Raw genomic sequence first — 12,449 nt, forward strand, 5'->3', positions numbered from 1 at the left:
ACCTCTTTCGACGAAGGCTCTCTCGTCTTCGCTCTTCCCGGTTCCTTAGGATCTCTCTTGATGAAGGTTCATCCGTAGCGCTGCCACCAGCTGATGCATTCGGAGGCGATCCTACCGCTGCCAACCAGATGTAGGGGTTTGAGGGACGGGCTTCGCGGATGAAAACCCAAACTTGGGAGGGATTTATTCTACATTATGTGTACAGGGAGGTGAGCGACAAGTAACATTCGTACTGACATTACGGGCCAGCAGCAACTCGGACGCTGCGGCCCGCGACAAGAAGTTCGAGAGAGGTGAATCAGGGAATCAGGGCATGTCCCAGAATCTCAGGTCTCTCTGGAAGGCTTCTTATAAACCCTTCGAGCACTGCAAGTCACGTCATGTTTGACCAATGGGAGAGTCCACTCCGATGACGCCACTTTCAGCCAATGGTAGGCGCCCGTGTCGTGGTGTCACACCTGGCGGCTTGCTGCGGTCTTGCCTCGCAGACTGGCAATGCACTTCGAACGAGGAGAAGGGGAGGGCTGCACCTGCTTCATTGTCGGATGCCCACCTGCTAATCCCGGCGGCGCACGAACTTGTTGGCACGTAAACTTGTTGCCTTAAACTTGTTTGCTCGGCCGCTTCTCTGGAATACGCTTCCTGCTTCTGCATTCCTCAATTAGCTGTGCTGCCATCCGATGTGGTCTGGGGAACTCGAAGTAGCCTCAGGAAACGGCGCCATATCTAACAACGTCAACACCTCGTCACAGTGAATTCCCAAACTGTTTGTGATTGTCTATCGTGCCGGAAATATTACTGCGAGCTTACAATGTGGCATTTGTGCTGCGTGCGTTTATTCTAAGTCGTGATCCGGCGAAAAAACACTGCAGCGAGCATCGCTGACGTTGCGCCACGCTTTGCCTGAAAACAGGATCCCACGGCGACCACTGCAAACACATATCCTGCCTGTTTGTTTCATGTATTTTATGTCTTTTTTATTTCGCTCCCGAGTGAAGTTACGACGAGAAAAGTTTGCCAAAGTCTGGTGCCTACTGTCAGCGGCGGTTGTGTTCGTGTACTGTGTTGCTGCGTTTCTCGTCGGATAGGGTGAAGTGGAGAAAAACCATTCTCAGGAGAAATGAGAAAAGCGTGCGGGCATGAAACGAACCTACGAGTGTCTCAACAGAAAATATTTGCAAAAGAAGCCGCCAACGCAAAGATTTGTCACCGTCACTAAGCGTGAACTATCGTTGTCAGCAGTGAGATAGACGAGCGTCTAACGGCGGTGTTTGAGCGTTGTGTAGCACCATCGATTGATTGCTTTCCACCAGTGCTCACCGTGCGCGCATGCGTTAGAATGCGTGCTGTGACACAGTCACGCATAAGTTGTGTTGCCAGCGCTCAATATGGTTTCCCACAACATAGCCTTGCACTGCTTTTCGATTCTCGTGATATGTTGCAATTAAAAATTCCCAAGACAGTGTTAATAGAACAATTAAAAAAAAAACACGAAAAGGTAGGCACAGCAGCTTGTGAACCCGCTCCTATATACCTCTACCCGCGTCTGTTTGTAAATGTGTGTATGTTTTCTTGCGTTTGACAAATCTTTTTCATTTCCCACATTTCTTTATATTTGAGATTTTCCTAGTTTTCGCCTTTGTGTGCGAATATGTGCCTGCTTCCATGCATGTTTGCGCTTACTCTTATTTCTGTCCTCTTATTTTATATTAACGTTTGTTTTTGCTAGTTTTCTTTCAGCAAAGTCTATTTACACATTTTCCTTAGCCCATCGCAATCAAAGCACCAGCTGGCCTCTTCCATCTCATTAAAGCCTTTCTCTCTGGTATACCTCGTCTCCTCAATCTGCCTACCCACTATGTTTTCTGTCCTTGCTACTTGTGTTGTTGCCCCAGTGTGATTAACCAACTTCCACAAAACAAATTTCAATCACCTATAAAAACAGCAAGGTTTACAGATACAGTTTCTTAAAAGCGTCATGTGAGTTGCAGAGTAACTTTGCCTCTTACTTCTGTTCATGTTTATGCATCAGTGCATGTGGCAGATCGCCAGAAGTGCACATAAAAGGGTTCCATATTGTGAAACAACACCTTGCTATGCTGTTGCATTTTTCGTGCATTCAGTCTTAGTAAACAGACGGTTTCGCTGCCCATCACATATGATGGTAAACATTTTCAACACGAATAATATTGTGTAGTGGGGTGATATTTCCTGTCTGACGCTTTCGTCATTGCAAAGACATTTTTCAGTGAATGGAGCCCAGCAACGCAGTGCACTGAGAGCTTTTGCAACTTTCACTATTTATTACTTCACAACTGATATTGTCTGAACCTGGCTGTCGATCGCTATGCCAATGGCTTGTGAATTAAATAATTGCCTCAAGAAAACACCTTCAACTTCACTCAGCATTTTTTAGTACAAACAATGCTAGCAGAGCTTTTCAGGGTGAATAATTGTGGTTACATTGGCGTTACTTGCCTGGTAAGATAAACAAATACAACAATGGCTGCAGCATGACTGTGCTTTGACATGCAGACTGCTAATGGTGCCTTTCAAGCGTGCCCTCGACTACTGCTATTAATAGCTACCCAAATAAGTTTCCTGGGCCTCACTAAACTAATGATGTTTGATAATTGTTCTCTTATTCGCATTACTTGCCTGGGCCAGGCAACCAATATAAACAATGCCACCACATGAATGTGTGTTTGCATGCAAGCTGCCAACAGTGGCAATGGCTTGACTGCGCTTTGACGTGCAGACTGCTAATGGTGCTTTTCAAGCGTGCCCTCGACTACTGCTATTAATAGCTACCTGAATTAGTTTTCTGGGCCTCACTAAGCTAATGATGTCTGATAATTTTTCTCTAACAAAGGAACAGCCCTAACAAGGGCTGTTCGTTCGTTAACAAGAAGCTGTTATGCTTCATTGAGTGGCTCAATGCCGGACAGCTCGCAGTTGGAGTCACTTTCTTCACTGTCATCTTCACCCATTTGGATGATGATGGGTTGGATGCGGTCACTACCAGACGTATCAAGCCTGAACTTTGCCTCCAAGTCTATCACGTGGTGGATGTTTTTCCTCCAATCTTCCGCCGTTACGTGCTTGATTTTTTCCCTCACAACGTTTTCGACCATGGGCAGCTTGAAGTCTCTGTTGTCCGCGGCGATGCCATTTTTCACCTTTGCCCACACGAGCTCGATAGAATTAAATTCGCAGTGGTTCTGCGGGAGCCCGAGTACGATGCAACCGGCCCTTTCAGCTGCATTGTTTACGATGTAGCTCAGAAAGCGTGGCTTTACAGATGCTACCAACTCAAGCAGTTCCTTTTTAACCATCTTTTCACTGTAGGTGATGTTTTGCTTTTGAGCCACTCCTGTATTTTTTCCTTCTTCCAAGCTGTCGCTGGCATAATCTCTTGCCGGGAATGGTAAGGTGCATTGTCCAAAATAATGATGCTACCAGCAGGCAACTTCTGCAGAACGTCCTTAAGCCATCCCTCGAAGTGATTGCCGTCCATTTCTTCGTGGTAATTGCCTGTTTTTTGGCCTCGGAATATATATGAGCAGCCGTCGATGAAGCCATCCTCGCTGCCGATGTGCGTCACAATCAGGCGCTGTTCTTTTCCAGAAGGTTGTTTTAGACCTGTCGACAGGGCATTTGCTCGAGCGTGTAGACGTCTGCGCTTCTGCACCACGATGTCTGTCCACACGATCGACCCAGTGCGTCCCGCCGTCACCCATGTCTCGTCCAGGAAAAAGATCTTTCGGCCTTCTGCTCGTAGCGCTCCACGTCACGAAGGTGGCGATTCCGCCATTCAGCGATGTCATCCCGGTCAATAAGCAGCGAATTGTGGCTCCTCTTCTTGTGCTTGAATCAGATCTCGACAAGCAGGCGACGACGCACAGTACACCGCTTCAGTGATGGGAGATCCATTGTTGCATGTGCCGAGATATGTATGGCCGGCAGGAGGTCTGGACCCCACTTCACGCAGAGTCAGAGTCGAGGAGAGCTTTCTTGGCGAAGAATTCTTTATACAATGTTTACATGTTGTCCCCGTTATAAGGAGAGAGACCAACAGAGCAGCTGCAAGCTGCTTAACTAACACCCCTGAGTCCCCAGATTCCCCAGACAGTCCCCAAGGACAAAACAAGGTCAAGAGAGAAAGGGTCTGGGCAGCCTCCGTGGTCCTAACGCCGCTCTCGGTGGCCGGCGCTTCCTCGAATTGCGCAGCGGCGTTGGGCCGATCTGGCGTACGGTCTGAATGGTGCGCCGGGGAAGTTTTCTGGCCTGCATAGGACAAAGGGAACCAACTGCAAGGCACGGGGTCAATAGAAACACAGCCCTCCTTTGGAAACCGTCCCAAACACAGCGGGAGTCGTTCGTGGTGCTTGCGCCGCCGGACAAAGGAGGGGTGGGGGTTTGCATTGCTGCCGGCACGGGGAGGAGCAGAATAGCAGTCCGTGATCAGGTGGCCGCTTCTGTCGTGGACGCCATGCACCCGTGAGGAAACCCGAGCCGTGCACGTAGTCGTGTGCCTGAAGCAGGCAACATGGGGAGATAAATGCTGCCTTCACGGTCGACACACCATAGCACTGGCCGTCCGTCAGGCAAATCCCAGGGCACAGACATGACACTATATACGTCTCGAGAACTCGTTAGTGGTCTTCTTGACTGTCGGTATCTCGTTGCGGCGAAAAAAATCGTGCACATGACCTCGGCGCGCACAACGTGTCATGCTTCGTGCTGCGTGTTTTTTTTCCTCCGCATTTCATGGGCGCTTTCGCGAGAGTGTCGACAGTTTGCCACCCGACATATGCGAAGCTTTGACCTCCCTCCTCACCATGAACACTGTGCTTTCGCTGACACCGAGCATCTTGAGTTTGTAATGGTTGCGATAAATGCATTGTTTGATATAAGCACTTGTTCAATAGCAACTGATTCATTTGAAGCTCGGAACAGGAGTAGTAAATGTGCCGTGTACATGTAAACAAGCGCAAAAGCCATGCAGAGCTGCTCTTTCTACTTTTGTCACTTGCAATGAAGCTAAAGAGCAGACGACGGGCAGCATTGTGGAAGGCACGAGGTTATTTTTCTGTCGCAATCCGGCATGTGCTGTAGCACATGAGAGCTCTACTAAACCAGTCATCAAAATACAAAAGTCTTTATTTATACAGAGAATTGCGCGTTCCAGAAGCATGATTTTTTGAGCGGGATTATTTTAGTCACGGAGGCAATCGGACGTCGTGCTTTGGTCATCTGGGCGGGGCCTCCCTTTTTTTCTTAAGTTGTATCCGACCATAGTCAAAAGCGGGCTAACAAGGAATGCCTCATCCATGTCTTCTCAAGCTGTGCACGCCCCAACCAGGTGTTGCCGTGAAAAAAAGAAATCTCCTCGTTAAAACACTAGCTGCCCATTCATTCTAGAAACGTGAAAACATGGGACATGAAGGATGAAAGACGCAGAGAATGAATGAACCCCAACTTGCCCAACCTTCAATACTGCCACTTGGTTGAGGCTTCCCATGCTTACCCGTAGTTTACGTATGCTTGGCTACTGGCATCACAGTGTTTTCTTGGATACACAAATGGGTCCTTCGAACATGCATTTGCGCCCACAATTTGCATAACTTTGTGTCAGCAAACGCATTGGCACACCCTGTGCGTAACGTGCATGGCATACCGGCTGAGCGAGTCCAGGCAGACGTTGATGAGGCCATGCTTGCGTGCAACCTTGCCGTAGTGGATGATGGATTGCGCTGACGCGTGCACTCCGAGCATGGATTGGTGCTGGTTGCCATGCGAATCGGGCACCAACGGTGGAGGAGCATTGTCGAAGTGGGTCACAATAGCCTGCAACGCGAAAGGACAGCAGCACTGTCAAAAAACCTGCCAGTACAAAGGTAGTAGTTCCTGAAGGCAATCCTGCCGACCCTTTGCAATCCCTGAATTCCAGTACACAATGCCACATAATAAACAGCCTTACATAATGAACAGCTTCTTTCTTTGGTGGCTGTATGTAAGAGCAATATGAGGAGGCACTTGGTACCTAATGAATGTCTGTAATACAGCTGACCGAATTTTCAGCCTTTGGAAATTCTTACAAGATAATTTATTTTGAAATATCCATAGCACTAGCAACACAGATGTAGGCTTCATAGCATAAACATTTGACTATCAGGTCCTGTGTGCAAAACAAACAGCTGACTCTATATTTGGACTCATTATTCATCTGGTAAAGTTAATATTTTGGTTAATTTGATACCGACTGAAGGTCCCAGCCAACGTCCATACATCCTAAAGATCACAACATTCGTTATTTTGATCCTGAAATTGACCCTCGCTAAATAACTTCAGCTTCATTCACCAGCACGTATACGCCTCACCCCAATCATGACCACAGCTACCATACCTCATTCGAGTGTGCTAGGGGACAGCGAATGCGCCGAAGACATATTGTTTTCAGCCCAAAACATAAAATTTTGGCCCGGCCATTACAAAGCATAAACAGCAGGTCACAATGAGTGATTACTTTACTTACGAGCGGCATGCAAATAGAAAACGAATCGAATAGTACTTAGCTTTAAACATTGCAATTACATAGTCAACAGTATAAAAATTACACTAGTAAGCTGTCAGACTAGAACATTTTAACGCGATAGCGTTTAAGGCTCTGTGTCAAATAAAATCCGGCGTCCGGCATCCACATCGTTTTGGCAAAGAAATTTTCTAACTACTTATACCCAGTTTCTCCATGGGGCAAAAGAAAGTTACTGAACTAATTGTATTTCTAAAGCAAAAATATGTAAAAAAAATTGTAAGTACGACTTACACACAACCTATAGACATGATAACATCGGATTGTAATTTGAGTTGCCAAGTACATTCTTTATTTCGGGAAATCTTTGATGCACGCACACTCATGTAGTCTGTGTTCCGTCCCACTGCACCGCACGCAGCTTGCTCCACCGATTCCTTCACTCACTCAGTTCGTTGTTGCACACTCCCCGCATGCTGACCACGCACACACGCCTTCCATATTCTCCCTGCCCGCCACACACAGTTGCCTACTGTCTCGTGCCTGCAACTCTACGCCACCTGGCATCGGCTTGGCACCCTCACAGAATATATGAGAAAATATAATTCTATTACGCGAAAGCTCAAACAAACCCCTTTTCCAGTGTTTCTACCATACACAGACCAGCCACGGCATCCACCATTTGAGAGCACCAGTATCTCGGGGGCCACAGAGCGGCACACCCGATTTCTTGCAACATCTCCAGATAGCGCTTACCTCTGCTGCATCGTACCCCATGCAAGAGGCCGCGTTTCTACCAGAAGGCTCACATTTGTGCATAGCATTCGCTGCGAGCAATTCCCGGTAAACATTATGGTTACATACGCTGCAGTTGCCGGGAAGCGTAAGAAACAGCGAGAGATCTTTGAATGCTATCGCACTCCACTTTTAAAGGGGAAGCTTAAGCGTCCTCCAAATTTTTGTATCTGACTGGTGTTAGCTAGGAAAATTGAGTAATTCCTACTCGCTGTCTGTTCACACCAACCTGTGCCTTACTATGCAGCATCAATGCTCATAAACTTGGAGGCATTTATTTGACTCTGTGCCAGCTGTCACTTATCACATTTGCTGTCAAGCAATAAGCTCAGGATTAATACGCTGCTGCCGACCATTGAACCTGTACTCCTGGAAAGAGCCTTCTTACTGCACTTTGACTATTTTGTGCAGTTGCCCCTATCCTTGTTCACTGCACTTCAAGTGAACCCATGCTGCTCGCTACTGAGACTGGCTTTCTTGCACCACCTGGCTGTCTAGTGGCTGATCAAACTTAACAATATCAATTTTGCCGGCAGCACGAAGTGATCTCAGAATTCAGCATGAAATCAGATACATCCTGAGATTAGATAGAAAAAAAAATACAGTCTAAGCCACCAATATGTTTAATCTTTCGAATATTCACATCAAACCGCATATTCAAAAATTTTTGAATACTTAGCTTTTGAATTGAATACAAATATTCAACATAGGAGTGTGCAAATATCGAATAGTAGGTTTCAAATTGAATATCAAATTAAATCAAGAAAAAAAAGCAGAATATTGAATTGAATATCGAATATCAGAAAATTTTACACAGGATTTAATGCTTACAAATTTTGGGTCAGAACGAGAATGTAGCAAGCTGTCTGTAACTTGAGTACACAGAAATCAAGATATGCAGTACGGTCTACCCTTGTTAAATAGAACACCAAATTAGTATGCCAGCACTGATTACAGCACAGTTCTAGTATATGAACACATGGAAATTTGTTTTTTTCAACAGAATTAGGTGCTTTGTTTCCTCTGAAACTAATGAATTAGTCATGTTCTGTTCTACTGAATACCAATACACTTCTTAGTTTAATAATGGACCTACGTTTTGCAGCAACCTTTTATTTATTGTACAAAAAGTTTTCCTTTTCAGTTTTTTCCAAAATGCACAGGGACTATACCAACTGTATGGCAGGAGAGTTATCGTCTGATGCACCCGGTGTCTGCAGTCTGTAGCAGCGAAACGGCACCGAAAGACCCATTGGCTACAACGCAACGTCACGGTTGCACTTCAACGGAACAGAGAGGGTACAAGGGTACACCTGCTGTGTAATGCGCCAGGTGCTGCGTGAAGGGAGAGGGAATCGCCACTGCGCCACATCCCCCTCGGTCTCAGAAGCCTGTGTTAATCGTACATTCCTTGCCCATGCAAACTATCACTTCCAAGTGCACCTCTACAAGGTCAAATCAAAACGCACCAAGCCTCTCAATACGCTCGTTTGCCTGCGTGGAGTTCATAACTTGAAGGACCCCTCAGCAGCGTTCAACTTAAACATGCTTTTGCACTCACGACTCATAAGAGGTGCTAAGGTGTCCTCGACTATTTTTCTAATTTGTCTGGAAATTCCAGTGCATTACGAAGAAACACGAAGACACGCTTGCAGTAGTCCATCATTAAAAGCAGTGTCAAATGCCACTGCCATGACACGATGGCGACAGACCAAGTTGCACAGGATAGCGATGATGATGTGCTACTTGTAAACTTCAAAGAGCTCATTGAAAATGTTAGTTATTTCACATGTAAAGGTGGCAGCAACAGTCACACTGGCTATTTTTGGCGCTCATATGACCTAGCAAAGTGGTTTTCCGGTTTGGCATTCTCGGGCATCCATTCAATGTAGGGACTCAAGCGCCCGCAGCAGATGACTAAGATAATTTACAGCAGCTCCTTTGTCTTCGATCGGCATGTGCCATGACATGCAGAGGTGGAGCCTTCATTCTTGCATTCAAGCATAACATTCATTGCATTGCTTTACGTTTGCATTCAAGCATTCAAGCTTCATTTTTGCATTCAAGCACAGCTTGGCACTGCTAACAACAGGTGTGTAGAGACAAAGAGTAGCCAAGAGACCTGATAGTGATGCTGGCGCCAGGTGAATATATCACTCCAGTGGGAGAGGTCGTCGGCCAGCACGGCCAAGCGGTTGCGCCACGTTTTGACAATAGCCCGCATGTCGTACACGCTGGTCGGGGCATTGCGCCCGGCGGCTGAACCGGTGGGCTGCAAGGTCTGATGGATCTGTGCAGCCTCCTGCAGCTCCATGATCTGCTGGGCCGCCTGAGCACATGCACACAGAGCAGTCTTAATAAAGGGGCGCAAAAGAACAACACTAAATCACTTTATATTGGCAACCTATCAAAACTTTTATTTTCATTCATTCGGCAGATGTAATTAATGATTTGTTGTGTGTTTGAGTAACTCTGGCACTATTCTGTTGTTACAGAATTGGCAGCTATGAAAACAAAATAAAGGAGGTCGGAATACAAGATTTACCGTATTTCCTCTATTCTAACGCACAACCGCTTTCCGGGAACAAACAAAAAAAAAGGAAGAAAGAAAACCTCGATTGTAACGCGCACTCGTTTTCAATGACAAATAAATAAATAAATAAATAAAAGAGTACAATATTGCGGAACCTTGTGCTTTCATATAGAAATACTATTTTCTCTCATTTGGAAAAAACTGATTTATTCCCAATACACTAAAGTTGCGATGAATAAAAACACAAATGGAAGCGGCGTACCTTGCCGCCAAGATTTTCACTGCGCTGGTATGAGTTGCGTGGGTTGATAGATATCACTCTTAGTGCTATCAACAGACCAAAGCACTTTATCCTCCATGCCGCCTATGGCATTCGATATCCCGCACTTTTTAAAGGCCTTGTTAACCATGGCAGACGGGATCGTGCACCATGCATCTTTCACCCATCCAGCAAAGTCCTGCAGCGAGGCACGCTTCATTTTATTGGCGGGCATGAATTTGTGGCAGCCACTAAGAAGCTATTTGGTGTAGAGCACCCGAATTCCATCTAAATTCATTGGCTTGTTCAAACAAACATCAAGCGGCTCGTGCTGCGATGTCATGCCACCAGGTACCACGACAAGGTCGGTGTTGCGTGCAGCCAGCTTGTCCTTGATGCGCTGGTCAAGGTGGCACCTGAGCACGTCGAGCACAAGCATCTCATGCAGACCCAGACTGCCGCCGAGTCTCTTCCGCCAAATGTTACCAATCCAGTAAGCGACCAAGTCCATGATCATCCAGCCTTTTTCATTAGCGCGCACAATCACGCCACTCGGAAACACGATTCCTTTCGGGAGCGTCTTCCATAGGTAAGATACGGGGGGCAGCTTGTGCCCATCCGCAGCGCAACAGAGCATTGCAGTGACTAGTTTTTTCATGGCTGGAAGACAAGACGCGCACTTGCTTCGCCCCCTTCTTTTCGACGGTTGTGGTGGCAGGCATCTCGGCATTTCCAACCTGTCCGAAGAGGTAGCCGTTTCTATGGTGAAACTTCAAAATGTATCACTGAAAACTGTGCAATTTCTCTTCGTATTCTTCCGGCAATTTTTGTCATATCCCTGTCTGCCTTTGAAAAGAAAAGCCTTTTCTTTTCATAAAGTTTAATAGCCAGCACCTGCTTGCTTTGAAGTCACTCCACATTAGCCCTTTTTGTAGGGCTAACTGCATCGCCCATACTTTGAGCAGGTCGGTCGTCACAGGCCACTGTGCCGCTTGCTGCTCTTGCATGTATTCTGCAAGCAGCTCTTCTATTTCGGCGAAGCAGCCCTGCTTCGGTCCACTGAAACCCTTTTTTGTTGCTTTGCTGGCGAAAATATTCTCCTTCTGTTTGTGCCAGTCCCGCACGCAAGTTTTGAAAACTCCGAATGCCTGTGATGGAGCCTGATTTTCGTCTGTCTAATGCGAACTTTTTTCCCGATAAAACGGGTCCAAAAATTGCATGCGCATTAGAATTGAATACAGTGGAATCTCGATGATACGATCACGGCTAATACGAATTTCTGGATGATACGAATTTTTCTGTGGTCCCGGTTGAGCCCCATTACTTTCCTACGTGCTAGAGAACGGTTGTTACGAATCAATTTTCGACCCGCATCAGTTGATACGAATATTACTGAAGACACTTTGGAAATTTGAAAGTGTGCTTGGCGAAGGCCAGACGCTGCTGTCCTCTGCGCTCCGCTTCCCTGGCTTTACTGTTCGGTGAAATGGCCGGTCGCTGCTGCCGTCGGCGCTCCAATTCATTCGCTTTGGTGTTCGGCGATATCGCCTGTCGCTGCTGCCGCTTGCGTTCTGCTTCCCTGCCTTTAGTACCCGGCGATCTAATCAGTCGATGTTGGCGTTTCCGTTCTGCCTCCCTTGCTTTCGCATCTGGTGACATGTTCATTCGTCGCACGCGCATTCGCTCCTTGTTCTTTTGGCGTTTTATGTTGGGGGAATCGGGCGTCCGCTGCCGCTTCTAGAACCGCTTTGCGCGCAATCACTGGGCCGCTTCGGAGCTACGGGTCTTACTCGACTGCAACGAGACGTCTGACGAAGGAGTGCCGGTGCAGCTGCCACCGCCGACGCCCGCACGCTTGTTCTACCGCTACTGTGTGACGTCACAGTTGCTATGCGCAGCTGCGCCCCCGACCGGCGCGCCGGTCGGTTGCTAAGGAGGGGAGGAGGTTGCGCCGCTGCGCAGAGAAGAGGCCACAGTTGGCACCATTCCAGCGCACGGATGGACGCGACCGCGAGCCCCACCGACGGCCGTGAAAGAGAACAGCGCGCAGTTACGCGATTTCTCCCTCTCTCTTTTGGTGCGGAGGCGCGGACATGGCGCCGGACAGCGCGGAGGGCGTGACTGGGCGCGGAGAGTTTGAAGCGGTAGCACTTTTGTTGCTTTTCCTCCTTTTCCGCGTGCCATCGGACGGAGTGGATGCTGTGCTTCTAGCCGCGTTCTTGTCTTTGACGTGGGCGACGGCGAAGGACCACCACCGGCAGCTGAAACGCTGCATACGCTCGAAGTTCTGAGGCGTGCTATGGCCACGGATGAAATCAGCGACGACA

The 12,449-nt window shown here is 47.4% G+C and overlaps 1 protein-coding gene across 6 annotated transcripts in view; it reads right to left on the minus strand.

The window, feature by feature from the left end:
* Nipped-A (Transcription-associated protein Nipped-A) overlaps positions 1-12,449 on the minus strand; it is a 413,461-nt gene that overhangs the window by 99,959 nt on the left and 301,053 nt on the right. For all 6 annotated transcript variants that reach the window (XM_065445525.1, XM_065445501.1, XM_065445517.1 and 3 more), the window contains 2 exons: positions 9,453-9,659; positions 5,681-5,850 (listed from right to left, as the gene is read on the minus strand). In XM_065445525.1, coding sequence (XP_065301597.1) covers positions 5,681-5,850; positions 9,453-9,659 — 377 coding nt within the window. The remainder of the gene's footprint in view (positions 1-5,680; positions 5,851-9,452; positions 9,660-12,449) is intronic.

Source organism: Dermacentor albipictus, chromosome 1 (assembly GCF_038994185.2).
Source record: "Dermacentor albipictus isolate Rhodes 1998 colony chromosome 1, USDA_Dalb.pri_finalv2, whole genome shotgun sequence".
NCBI classification, from domain to species: Eukaryota; Metazoa; Arthropoda; class Arachnida; order Ixodida; family Ixodidae; genus Dermacentor; species Dermacentor albipictus.